Source organism: Antechinus flavipes, chromosome 4 (assembly GCF_016432865.1).
Source record: "Antechinus flavipes isolate AdamAnt ecotype Samford, QLD, Australia chromosome 4, AdamAnt_v2, whole genome shotgun sequence".
Taxonomy (NCBI): Eukaryota; Metazoa; Chordata; class Mammalia; order Dasyuromorphia; family Dasyuridae; genus Antechinus; species Antechinus flavipes.
In genome coordinates this window covers 381,777,171-381,799,656 of record NC_067401.1, presented here as the reverse complement: position 1 = coordinate 381,799,656, position 22,486 = coordinate 381,777,171, and the positions used below count along the sequence as shown (strand labels likewise).

Below are 22,486 nucleotides of genomic sequence, written 5' to 3'. Positions count from 1 at the left end.
CCTTCCTTCCTTCCTTCCTTCCTTCCTTCCTTCCTTCCTTCCATCTTTCCATCCTTCCATCTCTTCATTTTTTTTTTGTTCCAGTGAGGAGAGATAGGGGAGAAAAAATATATTTTTGTTTATTAAACAATAGTATTTTTCTTGCCTTTTTTGAGGATTCTATCAAGAATTCCAAGTAATATCATAGATCTGGGGGGGAAGGCTCATTTCCTTGAAGATCTGGGATCCTTCAGTCTTGTTCATTCTCCTTTCTGAAGTTGAGGAAGGCTCATTTACTTGTCACCCAGAGAGCAAGTGGCAAAGCCAGGATTTTGATTGTCAGGATGACTGACTCCTACCATCTCTGTCATTGGCCCCAAAATGACCAAGAAAAGGTAACCGGGGAGAGACCAGGGGACAGAAACCACTTTCTTTACCAGGAAATGTTTTTAGAAGTACCTGATGCCCCATAGAGAAAAAATCAGAAGTCTCTCATCGACTGCAGGGGAAGAAGGGAAGCTGGGAATGCAGAGGAGATTCCCTTAAGGTCAGATAGGCCCAGAGGAGTAGAGTGTGATTCAAACCCAGGCCCTCTGATACCAGACCCTGCGCACTGCCCAGGGGGCAGGAGGAGGTTTAAGCCGCTCTGTGTGGCCAAGGTACTGGTCTTGTTTCCCTCCGGGTGGGAAGCAGCTATGGCCCTTCATCAGAGGTGATGGGCTGCCCCTCTGACTGACTACATCTAGTTTCAAGACAGTGAGATAGGGAGAGGGAGCTCTTTGGCAATGGAAAATTTTTTCTCTGTGACAATAACTGATCATATGGGAATAGAAACCCTCATGATGTCTTCATCATTCATTCATTCTTTCATTCAATTGACCCCTGCTAGGATCTTCTATTAAGAAGACTGTGCTGGGGCCTGGAAGAGATAGGAAGATCCTTTAGGCAGGGCCCTTGCCTTCACAGAGCTTCCAGTTGGACTAGATACCATGATGGAAAGATGTGTGAATTTTTTTTCCAGAGAAGAAATTAATATTCATTTGAAACCCAAATCTCTGGGTGAAGTAGGTTGCCAGCTGTTCTAGGGAACATGGGTTTGTTTGGGGGGCAGTCAAGCCTGGGGGCAGGAGTGCTTTAGAATTGTGGCTCCCCCTCTTATGGTTGTGAGGCTCATTTGGGCAGCTCAGTTTCCCTCCCTGGATCTCTGCTTCCTCCTTGGCAAAATGGAGGACTTGGGCTTTACAATCTTTAATTCTCTTTCCAGATCCATGATCCTATGTGATCCTATGAGAAATATTTGTGTGGAGAGAGCCTTCAAATGTCATTGGTTACCCAGGCCTAAATTATTTCTCTGTCAGAATTGAGGATTTTTTTCAACTTCAGCCTTTTTAGATAATAAACACTTTGAAAGCGGTGATTCAGTATAGGAGGGGCCCAAGAAGTGAGTTAATTATATGAATCTCTGACTCCCTAGTAGAATTTCATGGATGATATTGGAGCTTTGTATATTTTGGTTTCCAGCAAAATTCTATGTTCTGTAAATAGACAGTGATATGAATGGATCCCAATGCTGCACCTTAAGTGCCACACCCAGGAGGAGGGATAGATAAAGGGAGTTTCAGTTTGGGCTTTGTTGTTCTCTGGTATGACCCAGATCCCGGGTTCTCAGGAGATAATGATTTGGAGATCTGGTTTGTCCTGAAGACCATTTGGGTGGGGAGTGATTCTTTGCTAATTGTTATTTACTCAAGGTGCTTCCAAGCCAAATTCCCTCCAGCAGCAATCACCAGGTGCTTAGCACACAGGATTCTGGAATGGAGGTTTACCTTCATTCAGAGTAAGCTCTTCTCATTGCTATTTCTTTGCATTTTCTAGTCAGGAGGGGAGTGGGGAGAGGAAAGGGGCCAAAGGGGAGAGGAATTTCAGAAATCCTGTCCAAAGAGCAGCCCACAATCCCTTGCTTCCTGGGCTTCTTGCTGGACACATCCAGATTCCAAGTAGAGCAGAAGTTACTTGGTTACTCATATTCTCTAGAGAATTACGTTGCCCAAACCAGTACTGGAAGAGCATGGATGCTCACTGTTTTCTTTAAGTGATAATGTTCAGCTTAATGCATGTAGTGTAGCTGTCCTCGAATGTTCTTGACTCTACAGTAAAGTTTTAGAAATCTTGGGGTCATTAACATTGTGTGAGTATGTATGTGTGCTCAAATCTAGTTTCTGTGATTATGGCCCAAGATTAGGGCAGCTTCATCCTACCAAGCGCACCTAAGTCCAGATATGCTCCTTTAAAAAGAAGAGGGGTTTGGAGCTATTTCTACAACAGAAATCTTATTCCTGGCTCATAACATCATAATTGCTTCTTGGTGTAGCGAGCAGCGGATCAAGCCCTGCTTTGTTGTGCTTGCTGATTTCCGAGCACCAGAAATCGGACTCTCTGTGAGAGCTGGCCCAGGCCCGGCTTCTGTCCCTTGTGTCCCCAGCACCTGACCTCTCTTCCTTTCTCTACAGGAAGGATCAGAACGTGCTCTCACCAGTTAACTGCTGGAACCTCCTCTTGAACCAAGTGAAACGAGAGAGCAGGGATCACACCACGCTGAGCGACATATATCTGAATAACATCATCCCTCGCTTTGTTCAAGTCAGTGAAGACTCTGGAAGGCTCTTTAAAAAGGTAATTAGACAGGTCCTTACACACAGATTCTTGAAGGGTATTAACATAGCATGTAAGCAAATGCAGAAGCAAAAGCAAACCAACCCTTGTTAGCCTCCTAAGAATATGTTATCTCTTCCTCTAGCAAGTCCAAATAGGATGCAATAAATGAAATCCCTATTCTTTCCTCCTTGCCAGGGATGAATCAGTACCAGCCATGGCAGGTGGCCATCTGCAAGGTGTTACATAAAGGACATTCCACATAGTTTGCTGGTGGGTGGGCTTGCAGCACGAGTCATAATTTACATCATTTATGTATTGATTGCTAGTTCTGTTTCGGTGATTTGCAGGGGAACATTACTTTATTTGGGAAATTGTTCAGACTTGAGGACCTTAAGTATGATTTCATGTTCTCTTATTCTATTTTACTTTCCAAGACCACATACTTCTTGGTTCATCTCCCTTTCAGAGACTTGATTCAGGTATCATTTGGCTATGATGGATTTGGGAATTTGATTATCTATTAATTTTGCAACATTTTTTTCCTCCCAAGCTTAGTATGATTTATAGACCTCTCTTGGTGATCTTTATAATTCTCTGATAAATGTGGATTAGGATAATAGGAGATGTTGATCAGTATCACCTTATAAATTAGAAATGGATTCTTGGGGACCAGAATATATCAGATAGCCCAGAATACCTTAAAACTCATTCTTCAACCTCCTCATTTTACAAATGAAGAAGCTGGGACCAAAGTGGCTTGCCCAAGTTCTGGGCAAAACCAAAATTTGAAACAATAGCTTCTGGCTCTATGTCTAAGAGTCTTAGCATTACTCCATGCTTTCTATAGACTAGTACACTGATCTCTAAACTCTGGTACCTTCAGTGTGGAATCATTTCTTGAAAGAAAGCAAGTCAGCTTTTCCAGTTGAAAGTTGGTTGTATATGGTATTCCCCCTTGTATGCAACGTATTATCACCTTTAGGAGGATTTTCAGAAGGTGGTCTTCTTAGGAATCACTGGAGGAAGAGGATAAATGAATTTATAGGTTTCCAGTTGACAAAATTCTGTTACGTTTTGGAAGAAAACTCTGTTAAATATCCTTACAGTACGGATAGATAGTTAAAGCTTTCAGTCATTTATAGTTTTCCATATTTTTAAGGTAAAACTTTTTGGCCCTCCTTTGGTTTATCTTGGTTCAAGACCCTGTTTTTCTTCTTTTTAATATCCTGAAGAAAAAATTATATTGAATCTTTTTTTTCCTTCTATATGTCTTTCTCCAGGTTTTCAGATCCTCTAGGAAAAAATGTAAAGAATACCTGCCTGCAGAACCAGATTAAAATGTAGTTAACAAAATAAACACAGACAATAGAACATACAGTATCAATATGATATCCTTTCTATTTGAGTTTGACATCACCACTGCCCTAAAGCTTAGTAAATTGTGATTCCTAAGACAGCAAAAAGGAGAAAATAAATGGGATCCATGGAGATAATAGTCATTTGAGAAAAGTACTATGACACAATTAATCCATTGGATTTTTTTAAGCTATGGAAATGTGGTATCTATTATCACACAATCCATAGATTCTTGGCTTTTTAGAGGCAGGATATGGGAATAGGATCCTCCAACCAAGAAAAGAGAGATTCATTGAAAATTAATTAGATATGGCCCACTTTGATCTGTTTCAGCCTCCTGACAGTATTGGGTAGGTAGTTGTGTTCTATTTCAGAAGTGGGTGCCCTCGAGCTTTCCTTTCAGTCTGTTCTTAATAGTGCTGAGAAGCAACTGCAGGATACTCTTCATCCCTTTCCACATCTGCCCCAGTTCCGGTGGCATTGCTTCTCATTATTTCCCTCTGTATGGTGATTGGAAGTAAGTCACATTCAAGTCCCTTCAGGAGAAATCTTTACAGTAATTGGGGAGCTTCGGTGACACTTCCCAATATGCTTGCGGTCTCGTGAGGAGAGGGGCAGTCAGCTGGCAGTCCCAGGCTCTGTCCTGTCTGATTTAGGGGGAAGCTCTCCTAGGGGAGCGGCCCTGTCTCGGTTGTTCTCCATCTTCTCGACTGTTTCTTTTTCCCCAACTGGAGAAGTTGCCAGAGGCCTGGGTTAGGAGAAGCCCTGTACAATTCTCCGTGCTGCGGCATGGTGTTTTAGGATCTTTTTGAGACAGGTGACCCGTGGCGGCCAGTGCTAGAAACATCTTCCCTTGATGTATTTCCGTCGGCCTGCTGGCGTGGGGGCGACTGCAGATGGAGGTGCATGGTGCTCTGAAAGCTCTGTCTGCTCCAGCCTTATCATCTCAGCCGTGGGTTCTGGGCTGACTTTCTAACGGAGGCATTTCATTTGTGGGGGTAAAGGACTTCTTTGTGACCTTTTCAAGCTTTTTTCAGCAATTAAATTGGAGTGGAGGAGAGACTTACATGAGGTGGTTGACAGCAGCCAAGCTTCCTTCTCCCTGATCCATTCTAAGGAGTAGTCCTTCTTTTTCTCTCACAGTCGGGGTCCAGGAGCCCCCCGGGGAAAACCGACCTGGCAAGTCCTAGGACAGAGCAAATCTGCCTAAGCTGGATGCAAACAACTTTGATTTTATTAGCAAGCATTTCTATCTCAGGACCCTCGAGGTCACCGTGCTAATAAAAGTGTGGAGTGTGGGCCTGCCCATTTCAGAAATCATTCACGTCCCTCTATTGAGACCCTGAGAAGGGAGGGAGCTCCTCTGGCTAGAATTTCATAACCAGACTCACAGGCTCAGCTGGCTGACCCTGCCAGGAGTTTGTCAGGCTTCCTGCTGGGTCCTACCAGGCTAGCATCCTTTTCCAGAAAGCCTCCCACCTCCACTAACCAGTAGTGTGGATGAGCCCAGTGGTTTCTCATCTCTGGGTCTCTGTTTTCTCATCTGTCAAATCTGATCATGAGTTCTTAACCAGGGATCCATGAGCTCTGTATTTTATTTTATGCATTGAAAAATATTTTTTCTGTGAATGGATCTGAAGCATCACCAGACTGCGAAAGGGGGCCATGATACATAAAGGTGAAGAACCCTTGAATTCGATGATCTCTCTTGCCCTTTTTAGATCCAGCATGCTTTGATTCTATGAGATGAGGAGCAGCTTGTATTCAAAGCTCCTGTCTTTTTGTTGCCAGACTGTAAATTGTGATAGCAGAGATAAAAGCAAATGAGAGGAGAGAATGAGCTGGGCCAGGGGAGAAAAATAGTTCTTTTGTCATACATTTTAGATAGAAATGTGCTTTCACAGGCTCTCACAGCTGGAAAGGACCTTGGATATTTCCTGTTCCAGTTGGTCTTTGAATAGAAAACCCTTCTATAGTATCCTCAACTGTATACTCAATAGTATACATCCTCTCATTGCTTGAAGATCTTCAGTGATGGGGAGCATAGTTCCTCCTGAGGAAGCTCATGGTCCTTTTGGATAGTTTTACCTAGGAGATCCCAGGAGAAAATGCTGTGCCTGAGAGCATGACTTTTTGTAGTATGAGAGCCCATTTTTGCTGACTGGCGTGTTTATTTCATGAGGTGTCTTAGACCCCAGAAGTTGGAATTGAATCCATATGGGGAGTGAAAGAGTCAGGCCCTTTGCTTCCCAAGTGGATTTGGATTCAGCAACACAAGGGCCAGTCCAGACTTCCTCTCCCCTGCTAGGAATGACCCATGGAACCTTCCTTGCTACTAATGAACTTCAATCCACTGGCTAGTTTTATAAGCTTAAAAAAATTATGATTTGGGAAATCCATTTCTAAATCTACTTGAACCAGCTCAATCCAACTGTTTGCTAACAGGAAAATCTTTATATGAATGATATTTCTGGAATTTATAAACTAGAGCACACTAAGATGTTTTTTTTCATATCTTTGCCAGTAATTCCAGGTATTTACATAGTTGTAGAATACTTTGCCCAGCTTTTTGTTTTTTATTTTTTTACTTTATTTTTTTAATTACAGTCCTTTGAAGGAAAGTTAAACATAATTCAATTTAGTAAACACTTATTGAGCACCCACTGGAAATGAGAAAGTTAGAGAAATGAATAAGACACACTCTCTACCCTCTAGAAGCTAACACATAGAAGATGGGGTTAGCACAAATAAATATATTTTCAGGGACGAGCATGAAAATGAATTCTGGATTCTTCCTTTGGCAAGAGAAACCTGGAAAGGTTTAATGGTGGTGGTATTTAATCTGACTCCAGAAGAATGGGTGGGATTTCAAGTGACAGAGGTGCCAGGGAAGGGAATTCTAAGCACCCTGTAATGAAGCCCAGAAGCTAGGAAGTGCAGGATATGTTTGGGGAAGACCAAGAAGCCTAACTGTATTGCAAGAGAGAGGATCTAAAATTATCATGTTGCAGATGAGGAAATTGAGTCTGAGGGAGAAGTCACCTGACCAAGATCATATAGCTATTTTAGTAGGATTTGAACTCAGGTATTCTGACTCCAAGCCACCTATGAAAGAGGGCAGTAAAGGTAGAAAGCAAACAAAATTGTGTAAAGGCTTAAATGCCAAGCTGGTTTGCTCTTGATTTGGTAGACAGTGAGGAGCCCTTGAGGGTATTTGAGCCAGGGAGTGATGTGACTAGAGCAATATATTAGGAAGATTAATCTGGCAGTGATATATAGGATTGTTTGGGGGAGGAGAAAGAGAGAATGGGGGATGGGGAGTAGGAAGAATAGAAGTGGAAGTATTAGAGAGAGTGGAATATTCCAGGCAAAATGTAACGAGGACCCTAGCTAGAGTGTAAGACACTAGCATTTGGCACCCCTCTGATTGTTATCCATACCAGGTGATTGGATGAACAGCTGGAAGTCATAAATGAAATGGGGCAGCATGTTCCGTCTCCCCAGAGTGAGAATTCATAGCGAGAGGGAGGTCAGGGGCTGCTCGAATGTGGAAATTGGCCAAGAATCTGGGCCACAGCTAATGCAGACAGATTTCAGGCTATCAGGGTAGCAGCACAAGAGTTTTGTCTATGCTGCTGGGCCCCTCAAGGGATCCCCTCCACTGCCCCCCTGGTTTGCGGTTCTTGCTGCTGAAGCAGCTTTTACATTTTGCATGAGGCAGCAGCAGAGATTCCTCCAGCTAAATGGGACATCTGGGAAAATGAGCCCCTCAGCCTCAGCCCAGAAACAGACCTGCTTTGTACAGGGGCTCCAGGGAAAACTACTCATTTGGCGTCCCAGTGCCTCCTTTCCATGTAATGAAAGCTAAATCTGTCTGACCCCCTTGGAGCCAAGGTTTGCACAAATATTATTGCTGCCACCTTCGTTTGTTTAGTGCTTGGCCTTCAAAAACAGTGACCAAAGCCGTGCAAAGTCGGAGTGCCAGCGGCCTGGGCTTTCTGTTCCATTTGGTCTCCATAGGAGAACCCATCAGAGAAGAGAAGTAAATTTCCCCCACCCCCAATTCCTGGCGAAAATTAACGTGGGCCACGGCTGCTCCCACAGCTGGAAAGATAGGCCCTTTCTCCTCATCTCCTGGCCCTCGGTTGGAGCACACAAGACTCGCCTGTCCTTCCTTGTCCTGAGCCCAGCCGGAGGTGACCTCTGATCTGGTAACCTGGCAAGCTCAGACTTCAGCAAAGAAGGCCAGTGGTTTAATCCCACAGGCTCCACAGGCTTTCTGAAGCATCTCTCCTCTCTTTCCTACCTCGCTCTCAGTTCTTGGGGCCGACAGTTCCCTCTGGATGCACAGGCAGCGTAGTTAGGGGGCCAGAAGGGATGTTGGGGCTCATCCTCTTGCAGATAAAGGAGAGGGGAAGTACCTGCCCAAGGTCTCCCAAGGTAATTGGGGACAGAGCCCAGATGCAGACCGGGTCTGCCCTGAGCCAGGCTCCTCTCCACCCTGCGTCACTGGGCCCCTGAGGAAACTTAGGTCAGGTCTAGGGAAGCATTTTCTCACTTGTTTTAGCCTGGATGGAAATCCTGCCCGTGTGGGTTGTGTCTTCTCAAAGGCAAAGTCTAGGGGGCTGATAGAGCAAGGGCCTGGAATCCTGGGATTTAAGGGATCTCAAAGATTTTCTGCTCCCCAGATTTTCAGAGGAGACATTTGAGGTGCAGATTGATCAAGGCCATGGCAGAGAGCCTGCTCCAAGCTCCTTAGGCCACCTGCCCAGGGCTCTCTGCTTCTGTTTGGTGATATTTTGGCCTCTGACCAGTAAGCAGCCCTGCTGGGAGAGGAGCTGCAAGGAACAAAATGTCCGAGGCTGTCAATTAATGTCTCCCTGGACACCCCCACTGACACACGTCTTAGATTAACATCGGTAACTCAATTAAGAAAGAATTGCCGTGACTATTCAGATTTCCTTTTTCACATTCTGAAGGGCACTAGCCCTAGTGAAGAAAGAAAAGAGATTGCAGAATAGAGGGACCGGACCCATCCTCTCTCCTACTTGGGACCAAGATAAGGCTTCCCCCTCATTCTTCATCGGCTGCTTGCCGTGGGAAGAGAGGGGGCTGTCATTGCCCCGCAGACTGGGACCCGTGGTGTGAAGGGCTCTCTGCTAAATGAGGGACAGTTGGGTGGGAGCTGCCGTTGTCTGGGGCAGGGCTGGGAGGGGACACGGAGTGCTTGTGTCTCCCTCTCCTCCTCCCCACTTGGAGTCCCTGTTGCTGGAATCTGACCCTAACAGGGCTTCCTGGTGCTTTGTAGCCCCCTTTCCCCGCCGTTGTCAGGCTAGTCCGGACAGCAGCAAGGCCTCCGGGTCAGCGCGGCTTTCCTCTCTCTGGGGAAGAGATGGCTTTGGGAGAGGAGCAGGAGGACGGGAGGTTTGTTTGGGCTGCCCAAGCCGACAGTGGGGCGGCGCGCCCCCAGCTTAGGGCGGGCCCTGCCCCCGGCGCTCTTCTCAGGGCGTCCCCGGCCTTGCTGCTTGGAAGGGGCAGCACAGAGTGCTTACATCAAAGATGGCTTTTTGTTCTGCTTTCTCATTAGATTTCTCTAGTGCCTTTCCATAGCTCGGTGTGCTCAGAATTGAACCTCTACAGGCCCAAGTTATGCTACACCCTTCATAGTGGGGAGAAGAAGGACCCCGAGGGGGGAGGACAAGGAAAGAACACGTCCCTTCTTGTCTCAGACCAGCCGCGCCGGAGTCGCGGGGCCCTGGGCTAGTTCTGAGCCAGGGATGCGGGAAGGGTGTCTCCGAGGGGGGCCCCGAGGCTGCGGGCTTCTGCCAGCACGCCCAGTCTCTGCAGCCCGCGCCGTCGGTGGCAGGGGGGGGCAGTGGCCGTGCCGCGGCCAGTCAGGCTCAGTGGCAGCTGCGCTGCGGGTCTGCACCTCGGGCAGGTGCGGGGCAGCAGGAAGCGGCAGGACGGGTTACACGTGGATTATTGCCTCCCGCCCAGTGAGAAGGCTAACCCATAAAACTCCTCATCCCGCACCTGCCATCCGAAGCCCGTGTGCAAATACTTGTTACTGCCCTGAGTGGAAACGGCAGCAGCAAGGCCGTAGCCCTGGAGCTCAGCCAGCCTCCGATCCCAGGGTCGGCACGGCTGGGGACTCTGCGGGGATGGGCCGGGCTGAGCGGCCGGACGCTGAGGGGGCCAGGCAGTGGGGGAGCTGGGGTCTCTTCCTGCAGGCCTGGCCCCCGGGAATCCCTCTGCCCCTGCCAGGAGGGCTCCTTCATTTCCTCCTCATAACAAAGGCATTTTTCGTGCTCTTCCTTTGAGGTAGCGCCCTTGTTTTGTTTTTGTTTCATGTTCTCCCGTCCTCTTCTTCCCTCCCTCCTGCTAATGTCTGTATTGAAACTGGTTTCTCGGCAGCTTTTGCCTTTCTCTTCAGTGAGTAGAGCTCAGGCTCCTCCTGCACTATGGAAAAGTCCTAGAGTTTTGAGCTGAACCCTTTGATTCATATCTCTGTTCTGTTCCTCCCTTGCTGTCAGAGCAGCTTCCGGCCAGTGCCCCAGGCCTCGGCTCATTCTGTAGCTGGGATGGCCCAGGCTTCCTGGGGGCTTCTGGAAGGCTTGGGTTCTACCCACTCATTGGCGTGGCTCTAGGGCCCTGAGCAAAGGCTGACCCAGGGACAATCCTGAGTGGAATACTCCATCCGCTGGCCGGCTTGAACGTTTGAGTACCACTAACACAGTCACTACACAGTGTCTCTGATGAGCATTAAACAAACATTTTAGTTCATCTAGTCCATGGCATGATGTTGAAGGTCCTTTTTCACCTCTAAATTCTGTGCTCCACTTTCTTCATCTGTAAAATAGAAATAATAATAAAATTTACCTAAAGCGTTGTTAAGAAGAAAGTTTTCTGTAAAAACCTTAAGACGATATATAGATATTTGAGTCATCATCATCATCATCATCATCAGTGCTATCTTAGAAAATTTCTCAACTTCTGGGAGCCTCAATTTCCTGGGGCATCAAAGCTTGATGAAGCACTTCGCTAGTTACAAAGTGCTTTTCTCACAATATCCCTGAGGACTAGGTAGTAATACTAGACCTGCCTACTTAGCAGGGTGTTTGTAAGAATCCAATGAGACAGTTTATATAAAGTACTTTATAGCAGAAAAGAGCTACACAAATGTTGTCACTACTAGTAGGATTACTAAAAGTACCAATAGCCTACTTTTCTGGAATCAAGCCATTGTAAAATTATGTGACATTTATTATTAAGCTAATAATCATGTACACAAAACATTTACTAAAGCTTTCTGTGTCCAGAATGTTGTGCCAAGTAAAAACTATAAAGTTTCTAATGTCAAAGCTTAGTAGCTCCATAGATTCTCTTAAACTGATTTTTCTTTCTTCTTTGGCCATTTTATTTTATTTTTCAAAGTTTATTGAAGTTCTTTGTGTTTTTTTTTAAATATAGCAATTATTTCCCAATGTTTTGTTTACCAAACTGCCTTGGAATAAATATTACCTTAAAATAAGAAAAATAGTTAAGTAAAATTAACTGATGCTGGAACCACATCTAATAGTGGAATATACCATTCTCTATCCCTAGTCCTCCACCCCTGTTCTAGAAGGGGAGGGTATCTCTACAGTAATTTGGGTGGTTAATAAGATTGTGGGAACTCAATAGATCTTCCAGTCTTGGCTTTTTCCTTTGGTGAGAACACCTTGGGATGTCCCTTTTGGAGCTGAGACTTTAATCATAGACAAGACTGAGAGACAGTTTTCCTAGGATCTCTTTTGTTTTCTTTCTTTTAAGTTTCTTTTCAATTGGGATCTGGGCAATCATTGGTTTTTTAAGTTCAATAAGAAGGGACCCACAGGTGCAAAAATGTTTGTAGCAGCTCTTTTTATGGTAGCAAAGAATTGGAAAAGGAGTGGATGCCCATCAATTGAGGAATGACTGAAGGTATATGAAGGTAATGGAATATTATTATTTAATAAAAAATGATGAACAAGCTGATTATAGAAAGACCTGGAAAGATTTGCATGACCTGCTGCTGAGCAAAACAAGCAGAACCAGAAACACATTTTACACAATAACAGCAAGAATGTGCAATGATCAACTGTGAAAGGCTTGGTTCTTCTCAGTAGTTCAGGGATTCAAAACACTCCCAATAGACTTTGGACAGAAAATGCCATCTGCATTCAGAAAAGGAACTAAGGAGACTGAACGTAAATATAATACATGATATCTTTACGTCTTTTTTCTGTTTTTTTTCTCTTTTCCATCGTTTTTCTCTTGTTCTGATTTTTCTCTCAACATGATTCATAAAGCAATGTGTGTTAAAAATTCATAAACTTACTACAATTAAAAAGAAAAGTTCCTCCATAGGTTCTTTGTGATGGGCTAACTCTCCTTTTTTTTCCTTGGCTTTTTGGCGGCATATCCTCTAGCATCTTTGGGAATCTACATTCTTCAAGTTCACTCCTCAAGTCTGGCAGTGATTCCATGGATGCCCTTAGGAGACTCTTTGTCCTATTCTGGGCACCTGTTTCTTTCACTATGGAAATGCTGAGAATGATCTGGGATATAGAGGAAATAAATGGTACCGTGTGTGGAGAGTGCTTTGAATTCCTCAGAGCTAAAGGCTCTACTGGGGCAAGATGAAATCTATTTAATACTTTTACCTCTGAACACGTAGCTTTATCTTCTTGGCTGGAGTCATACTTGTAGTCTCTGATGAGGTCTTGTCTGCAGCATCTGATCAGATGGGGTGGACATCTCCGCCTTCTCTGGGAATAGGCAGCCCAAACCTCTGGCTTTAATAACTTTTTCACAGAAGCCAGAAGAATCTAAGCCTTCTACAAATCGGACCCATTTCCTTTCTGTGTTGCCTTTTCCTGTGACCTTGTTTTCTTTTTGATGCTTTGGGAGGGGTGGAGAATAGCAAACAAGTTTTCATTCTATTCTTCTTTCTAGCCTCTTGATTTTGGCACACTTAGGCCAGGGGGAAAATGTATGGCCCATTTCCCTTCCCTCGTTCAAGGCCTCTCTGAGAAAAATGAACATTAAAACCAGTGCCAGATTGCTGGGACAATTCTGTTCAACAGTGTAGGAAACACCTTAAGTCTTCTCAAGCATTGTTTTAGACAGAAATGAACTGAGTACAAAATAAATTTAAAACAGTACTTGCCCTCAATCTGTTTATAGTCTAACCATAAGAAGAGAACATATTCTCTTAAAACCATTAATAACTGGATTAATAGTAATCAATCATTAAGTATTTATTAAGGGCCTCCTATGTACCAGACATTGTACTAGGTGCAAATACAAAGAATGAAACAATCCCTACTAACCAGAAGCTTATATTCTAATAAGGGAGATAAGTAGTGCATATAAAAACATGCAGTTAATAAATACAAATATGTAGAAATAAGAATAGGCCAAAATTAGCACAAGCAGCAGATATTGATCCATATTTTGTAGCATCTCAACTTCAGCAACTGCATTGAGTCAACTGTAAACTAAAAAATCATGCACTAACCCTCCCTCCACTTTGGTTTTAGCTTGTAGCTTTTTCAGGTTGAAGAATTTGCCATCAGTGCGGTAGCTGACTTTGTTGCCATGTTTGTCCTCATTGAAGACATTTCACAATATGGCTGAAAACATCATGCTAAAAATTTTAGCATGGGAGCAAGCACACAGCTTTCCCTCAATGATTGGGAAAGCTCAGAGTTGTGCCCATTGCCTGGGAACCCAGGCAAGCAGGCCGTCATGAAATTAATGTACTATATTCATGAACTTCTCTGGGTAACCAAATTTCAGCATAATTTTCCGTAAGCCCTCGTGATTTAAGCCCTCATTACTGACAGTAGCAAAGGCATTGGTCAGGTCTACAAATGTGTGCAGACTTCTCCTGGAATTTTTGGCAGTTAATTTTGGGAATTAGGACATTGGCATTTAAGGGGCAATAAGAACAGGTAGTAAGAAAGAATAGTAAATAATCCTTGTTTTTGAGTAAATAACAAAAAGAGTAGGACATTCCAGGAGTGTTCTAAAAAGGAGTGCTCTGGGAAGGCTTCATGGGAGATAGGATTAGGCCACTATCTCTTAGTCCTGTAGTTTCTAAGGTTGCCAAAAATCCTATCTTAAGCCCATCCATATTTTAACTGATTAAAATCTCTTTGAAATGGAAAATTCTCTGATGCCAGTCTTCATTGGCTCCTATTTGACTGCAGAATAAAAATTTAACCTCTTTAGCCTGGAATTCAAGCAAGGCCTTTTATGATCTGGCTCCAGCCTCATTTCACTTTGTTCCCCTGTACCAGCCAAATTAGGCCATTCTCTGTTTTCAGATTTTATCCTTCCTTTCTTCATTCCCTTGCCATACAGCCATTGTTTCTGGAAAGGGTGTATCAACTGACTGCCCTATTGATAAACCTGTTATTCACTTGACACTCCCTTCCCTGGCTACCACTTCCATATTTGTGTTGTCTGATAATTGAAATGTAATTTCCTTGAAGAGGTTTTTGTTGGGATTGTGGTTAGGGGATGGAGTTGGAAATTTAAGCTGAGATTAGATTGTGGAAGGCCTTGAACTCTGAGGAGTTCGGATTGGAGGTAGAGTTGACCATTTTTTAGCAAGAAGGTGCCATATTGAAAAGTCAGTGTTTCAGAAGATTTAGCGGACATTATTCACTAATGTTTTGAAGATAAATAGATGGCTGAGTGGCTAGTTGAGAAATAATTACAGTAATCCTTGTGGGCCAGTACTGCTTGGATGGTGATAGAAGAAAGGGAAAGGGGAAATGTGATGCAGTGAAAAATGTCTGACATTTGTGTCATCAGAATTTGAATTCTCATTTTGTGATGTCCAAACTTTAACCTCTCTAGGCTCCAGTGTCCTCTCCTATAAAATGAAAGAGTTAGACTAAAAAGATCTATAAGGTCTTAAAAATTAGGCCTCGGTTTACCATCCATAAAAGGAGAATTTTCACCATCTGTTGTGAAACTAAAAATTAGATGATGAGTTCAGAAACCTTTGGGGAGACAATTTTTCACTTTTGCAAGGAACATGAAAAGATTGTTGATCAGATAAATAAAAGAAACAACTTTACATCCATACATTTATTTTTATAACATTTCATGCCCAGTTTAAAAAATGAAAGAGATTCCCTTTTGGAACAATGGAGAGTTATTCATGGTAGTTTTATTTTACTTTCCACTTGGTGGATATAAAATATTGCTTTCTTTTCTTCATCCCACCTCCACCTCTAAAGACAAACAGTGATTGCTCCCTATGTCTTCCAACTATACACCTTCCCAACAGAAGATGGGAGGAAGTCTTGCATGCTGAATGCGAAGTGCTCTGTCTGCATTGGAGCTGTAGGCTGAAGCCTCAGTGGAATTTTGTTCTGCCCTTCCAGTCCCCTTCACAGAAAAGTATATGGAGAAGAGGGATAGAAATTAATTGTACCTCCTGGCATTATCAAAGTTATCAGTGCATATCACCTCCTGGGTCAGGGAAATTTAAAAAGGTATAATCAGAGCAGATGATTCCTGACACACTGATGGGCTTCCTGCCCAGGTCAGAAGTAATGAGATGATCAGTGCAGTGGCCTCTGGCTGAAAACTGCATAGCTTGGGGCCATCCGGAGCCTGCCCTTCTTCCTCCTACCAGCCTGGGTGGAGAGCAGGGCTCCAGCTCCCTCTGGATTGTTCTGTGGAACGCAGCTAGTCACTTTGGAGAGAAAAGCAGGGCTCCTGGGTCCAGACTACAACAAATCTTTGTTCCTGGAGGATGCAGCAGGCAGGATTCCTTCACACCATGAAGCCCGAGGAGGAATAACTCATCCAGCTTGAACCTCGATGAAGCAGAGAATTACAAGACTCTCTTGGGATGAGAGTTGATGCAAGACTTGTTTTCCAAACTCGATGCTACTCCCAGTGTTAAATGCAGAAGGAGCACAGTAGTTTTATGTCACATATGCTCAAAAGAAAGAAGCTTAGAAGAAGGGGAGATTTGGGATGGGGAAGCTAGAATTTCTATGGCTAAGGTGCACAGCACTTTACATATATCATCTCATTTGGTCTTCACAACAACCCTAAGATTGGTGCTGTTCTTCCCTATTTTGCAGATGAAGAAACTAAGGCAAACTGAAGTTAAATGACTTGCCCCAAACCACGCAGTTGATGGAGAGTGGGGAGTCCAGGTTAGCATTGAATTGATGAGCCCGAGTCACTGGGAAAGTGTCTAAGGCTGGAGCTGGACTCTTTTGCTGGTTGACTGGCACCCTATCTACTCTTCAATCTATTTTGGAAATGTTGAATTTGAGATGTTTCTGGGACACATCGTTCAAACAGTCCAGTAGATAGTTAACGATTCAGGACTGGATTGATGTTCAAGACAGTGGATGATTCAGGATTCAACAGAGACTAGGGCTGGAGAGATATATAGATAAATAAGGGGGGGTGGGGAGGGTGCTGTGCAGATTTACATATATGCACATAATTCTATGCATGTATATATATATATATATATATATATATATACACAAATGCAATTGTGAACCTATACACACACACACACACGCGCCCCTTTTAATATATGTGAACATGCAAAATGACACAGGCCTGGTCTTAGAGTCAGCAAGTCCTGAATCCCAGCATGTGCGAGCTATGAGACCCTGAACAATTAACCTTCCAGTGTACCAGGCAGTTTCCTGAGGCCCTAAACTGCAGAGGCGCGGGCCTCTCTTGTTCCAGTTCCCTCCCTGGGAATCGTGGATCCCGTACCTGTCATTGCTGCAGAATGAATGCCGGGCAGTGGGGGAAGGGGTGTGCAGCCCTGGACCCTGGGAGGACTGGGAAAACCTTCATGTGGAAGGTGGTGCAAAACATGAACGGGGCTGGCAGAGGACGTTCAGCTACTTCCTACTGAAGCTAGCTCCTCTCTTTCCTGCCTCCTCTAACTTTTTTCAGCTTGGAGCCAGTTGCTCCAAAAGCCTTGGCATCCCAGTAGTGTCTTTCCTGGCTGGTGGTGATATGCTGGAAAGGCCACCTTTCACAAAGCAGACGGGAGACCTGGGCCTGGATTCGGCTTTGGAGGCCAGTCTGTTCTTGAGTGAAACAGTGGAAGTTTTCAGGACCTGCAAAATCCTAGAGGGAAAAGAGAATGGGTCTGGAAGGGGGGGAGCAGACCTGCTGCAGGGCAGTGGTCTCCCTCCTCTCCAACACCAGGCTTGTAGGGACCGTGTCATGGAGTGCAGAGCAGGGAGCTCCAGCTCGGGTCCTCTTCTGGTTTTGTTCAGGGTCAGTGTACTTGTCTAGGAAAATATTTATCAACCTTGGGGGATGCACAGGGTTAATAAATGGGCAGCCGATGTCTGGCAAGTGCAGGGCCCTCTTTGGTGGCAAGGGCTCAAACGAAAGTTTGGCGCACTCCCGCCCCGACACCCTGACCCCTTCCTCTCACTTGCCTCGCTGATCATCCCGGACAAAGCTGGCTGCTGAGCCCTAATGCCTCCGGAATGCGGAACCACCAAGGGAGCCCCATCTCAGAGTCCGGAGAATGTCTTGATTAAATTAGCATCAAGGGGGCAGAAATGCCCGCGGACACAAAGGGGGTTTTGAGGAGCCCGGCTGGGCTCTCAGAGGATGAATGTTCTGCTTAAGTGTGGCCGTGACCTGCAGCACTCCACATGCCAGAGACACAGTCTGATTGTCCCCCATCACCGCCTGTGCTGGGGAGGGGGCCGGGCTGCTGAGTATTGATCCGAGCCTGGTGTTTAGCTGGCTGCAGCGGGGGAGCCGCTGCTGCTGCTCTCACTCTCCCATCACCTCAGCAGGTGGCCTTAGCATTGTTGGGAAACAGCGAGGTTCTCCTCCTCCGGGTGTGCAGTCCTTGCTCCTCTTCTGGGTCCAGCAGCACTCCTAAAAGCCCCCATTGTCCTCCAGTTCTCCGTGCCCTTTCCCTGGAGGACTCCCCAAGAAGAAGGCTGACTCCGGAGGGCAGGATGGGCTGCTGCCCCCAAGGGCCTCAATCAAGGACTGGATGGAGTACTGGAGGCCAAACCAAGTAGCACAGGTCCCTGTGACTCTACTTGGGGTCAGGTGTCTCAGGACAGACTGGGGCCATTTGGCTCTTTGAACCGCCCCGCTTGCTGGATAACATTGAGATTTCTCATGAGCTTCCTTCATCATCATTTAAGGAGAGAGGTCAGCTGAGACATCTTGTTTCTCATCTGGCTGCACTCACTGTTGTGGGACTTCTCCAACTGAGTTCCGTAGTACGGTTCCCCCCCGGGCATCTTCTCTCCTTCCCTCTTTCCTGTCTACCCCTGCACTTTTTAGCTTTAGTGCATTGTGTTCCCCAGTTTGATCCTAAGTTCCTCAAGGACAGGGACAGTCTTTGTTCATATTTGTATCTCCAGCGCTTAGCCCAGTGCCTAGCACATAGTAGGTAGCTAATAAATGTTTATTAACAATGACAAATACTCTAGCACTTTACATTTCCAATTTTATCTTTTTATCCAATTTTCTTTGAAATAGAAGGAAAGCAGCTCTTTCAGCAAGATGTAATTGAAGATTTAAATGTTCATACATCAAAGAGATTCTTCTGTTCTCTATTTCACTTTTTTAATGTTCAAGTCTGTGATCTTTTTTTCATCCCAGTCTTATTAGCATATTTTTACTGGGATCCTTCTTTATGTGGGATCTTGTGCTAGTATCACTATGGCAGATATTCCATTATGATCTCAATTAATCAACAAGTATTTAGTAAGCACCTACTATGTGTCAGGTATTATGCTAAGTGCTAGGGATATAAATAAGTATGAAGAGTGAAACAATCTCTTTTTTAAAGGTTTTATGTTCTAAATTTATATTTTATTTTCAAAGCTTAGACAAGTACATTTAAAACTGCAACATAAAGTTAACAAACACGTCTATGTGTATATATGTTTACACACATACATTAGTTGAAACCAGGGTTGTTTGGGAGGCAAGATGTTAGCAGTTGAGGAATTGGCAAAGCTTTCATGCAGAAGATGGTAGCTGAATAGGGGTGGGGAACCCTCGGAAGTAGAGATAGGAAGAGAGGCAGTGAGTTCAAAGAGAGAGACGGGAGACAGACTCTTGTGAGAAGGTCAGTAGGCTGGATGGAAAGTGTGGGAAAGGGGTTGGCGTCCAGTGCTGCTGGAAAGATAGTTTGAGGTCAGATTGTGTGGGGCTTGGAAAACCAGGGAGACCACAGGAAGTCACTGGAACTGGTTGGGGAGAGCAGTCACCTGGTCAGATCTTCTCTTAAGGAAAATTCCCTTCGGCAGCATGTGTCAGATGGACTGCTGTGAGAAAGTGCTGAGGTGGAGACCATTGAGGAAGCAATGATCTGGGCAAGAGGTGATGGGAGCCCCAATTAAAGGGGCAGCTGTGTGAGCAGAGAGAAATCAGAGGAGAGGAAGATTGTGAACTTAGAAATGGCAGGATCAGGCAATGGTTGGTGTTGGGGGGTGATGGAGAGTGGGGAGTCCAGGGTAATGCTGAACTGATGAACCCAAGTCACTGGAAAAACAGCGGTCCCTCTGGCAGAAATAGGGCAGGTTTCGCCCCGGTGATGCTGGTCATAATCATCCGGGCCTGCCCATCCCATGCGGCTCTTGTCCATTCCTTCCCCAAGGTGCGAGGGGCATCCCTCACACAATCTTCATCTTGCTTTTGCTTTATTGCCAATTCCTCATTTTTGCTGGTCGTACATTTCTCTGATGGTGGGCCTTCTTAAAACCACCGCTCCTTCGAAATGTTGTTCATAGTGCCCCACATTCTGCTCATGCTTCCATGTACATCCCAGGGCCCTTTGGGCGCTCCTGAATTTCAACTTTCAGAGACTGCACTATTCTGTGACTTTCAGCCACATAACATCACTGGGAGAATACTTGTTAAAGAGATGGAATTTAGTTTGGGAGACAGAACTGCTCTCTAGGACCTTAGAATCGGGTTCACAAGACTAGATGCATAAATGTATGGGGACAAAAGGAAAAGGGGGTAGACATTTATATGATACCTCCTTCGTGGCCTGATACTGTGCCAGGTGCTTCCAGTATTATCTGATTTGATTCCCACAACAAGGTAGGTGCTATCCTCCTACATTTACAGTGGGGGAAACGGAAGCAAGTTGATTAAGTGACTTGCCCAGGGTCCCACAGCTACTGAATGGATGTGAACTCAGGCCCAAGTAGTATTACTATCACCACTAGCAGCTGCTTATAAATTATTACAATATTAGGCAGTATACAAAGCAGTATTATTTCATAGAAAGAGAATCCAATTTGGGAACAGAGAACCTCTGTTACTATCATCTGAGCATGTGGGGTTGGAGCTGAGTTTCATGAAGTCAGCAAACATTTATGAAGCACTACTTAAATGCTTGTTACTGTGTTAAATGCTAGCGCCTTGAAGGATGAGTAGAATTTTAACAGATAGAAAAAGGTCAGAGTATCTTTCAAGCTAGGAAGATGATAATGTGGCAAAAGTAGAGAGTATAAATAAATATAAATTGTGTGTGTGTGTGTGTTACAAGTAAAGTATATTTGAGCAACAGCATGTCTTTAATTTTCTCTAGCTCCTAGTTCTAGAGTAGATGTAAGGAAGGGGGTATTACAAAGGCAAGGTATGTCTAGATTGTGGAGGGTCTTGAACACCAAGCTAAGGAGTTTGGAGCTTATTTGGAAGGTAAGAAGGAGTCATCAGTGTTTTTAAAATCAAAATTATTCAGTTGACTCCCTGGCTAACAGGAGTAGGGAAATTGCTTGATTCATCATCTGGCCACGGTGTCTAGGACGGATTGAGGGAGAAGGAGATGGGAAGCAACAAGACCATTGGCGCAGCTTCTAGTGGCAGTCCAGATTGGGGAAGTGCAGACTCCAGTTTGGATTGTGGGGAGGAATGGAAACATTTGAGAAATACTCAGAAAAAAAATAATCAAGGCTAAATGAGGAAGAAGGAGCACAATACTCCTTTCCATTGTGCTGGCTAGTTCTCAGTGTCCACAGCCCACTGCTGGACACCTTTTCTCTGAAAATGGGACTTGGGTCAGCTAGGATGGTTCCCGGAGGCATTTCTGGGCCAGGTATGAAGCACAGCTTCACCGCCACGAATCTTTTTTGATGAAAACACAAGGGGAGGAAAGGCCAGGCCCTTCCTCGCCGCCTCTCCCGCTCTCTGCCCTCTGAACTCACTCCCGCAACTCTCCCGGCACTTTCGGATCACCACCAGGCATGGGTCAGTCAGGCCGATGATTTTCTGTTTCTGCTTAGTCCTGCCCGACTCTTCGCCATTTGAGCTTCTCTTGGCAAAAAAAGAGAAGCTGCGCCTTGCTATTTCCTTCTCCAACTCATTTTACAGATGAGGAAACTGAAGCAAACGGTAAAGTGACTTGCTCTGAGCCTAGGCCCAGGACTCTATCCACTGGGCCACCTAGCTCAGTTCTCACTACCTGGAGCCTCAAAATCAGGGGTCTTTAGCCTAAGACCCACGCGGGCCCATGAGTGTAGTAGATTGGGAAAAAGTTACACTGCCATTTCCACTAAGCCCTCAATAAAATTAAGCGTTCCCTTCCCTGGTTTTAAATCATATTTAAGAAGTGCCTCAGCTTCACTGGACGCTGGAGGGGTCACAAAAAAAGATGGGGAGCACTCCTCTGGAAGGCTCATTGGAAGGGGAGGGCAGGTGCCCCCCGTCTCTCCCCCAGGAACCACCGACCCTGCATCCTGTGGCCAACCTCAGCCTCCATTCCACTGACAGGATCTCTTGGAGACCAGCATTTTTAGACTTTACAAAGAACAGGGGACCTTGCCTCCCTCAGCACCCGCCCCCCCAAGCAGCTCCAGGCTCCGGGTCAGCGCCTGGCCCCTTCTCTGGACTCGGCGGCACCGCCAGCTCAAAGCTCGCTGCGCTTGTTCTTTTTGCTTGACTAGTCTCTCCCTGCCCTCTACTCCAAGGCTCTCTCCCTCCCGGCCATGTGAACACCTAGTAAGGGTTTTTCCTTCCTTCACTCACTTGTTCCTCCTTTTATTCCCTGACTGGACTAGCCATCCCCCCCTGTCTGGTACCGCCTTCTTCACAAAGCCTTCCCTGGCCCCCAACTCTCCCAGTGGCCAGACAGAAGGAGCTGAGTTCTCAGGGGATTCCAGACCCTCCCCAGCTGTGGGACCCCGGGCAAGTCACCCCCGGCCTTTTCCTCATCTGTCTAATGGGGGTGACAATAGCACCTGTCTCTTAGGTTGTCCCAAGGAGGAAATGAAGTCATAAAGTGCTTTGTTTAAAGCACCGGACAAATGTTGGTGCTAAATACTAGGTATTTCTGCCCTGTTAACTGTTTGTGGTTTTGTATTCTTGTATCCTTGTGTATGTAGCTGTCTCTGTCTCTCTGTCTGTCTTTTTGCCTCAGTCTTTCTCTGTCTCTGTGGCCCCTTCTGTCTGTCTCTATCTGTCTTTGTCTCTG

The 22,486-nt window shown here is 45.3% G+C and overlaps 1 protein-coding gene across 1 annotated transcript in view; it reads left to right on the top strand.

Moving 5' to 3' along the window:
• The window catches only part of SRGAP2 (SLIT-ROBO Rho GTPase activating protein 2), a 250,781-nt gene that overhangs the window by 130,580 nt on the left and 97,715 nt on the right, over positions 1-22,486 (top strand). The window contains 1 exon segment of the mRNA XM_051998502.1: positions 2,490-2,652. Within this exon segment, the coding sequence (XP_051854462.1) occupies positions 2,490-2,652 (163 nt within the window).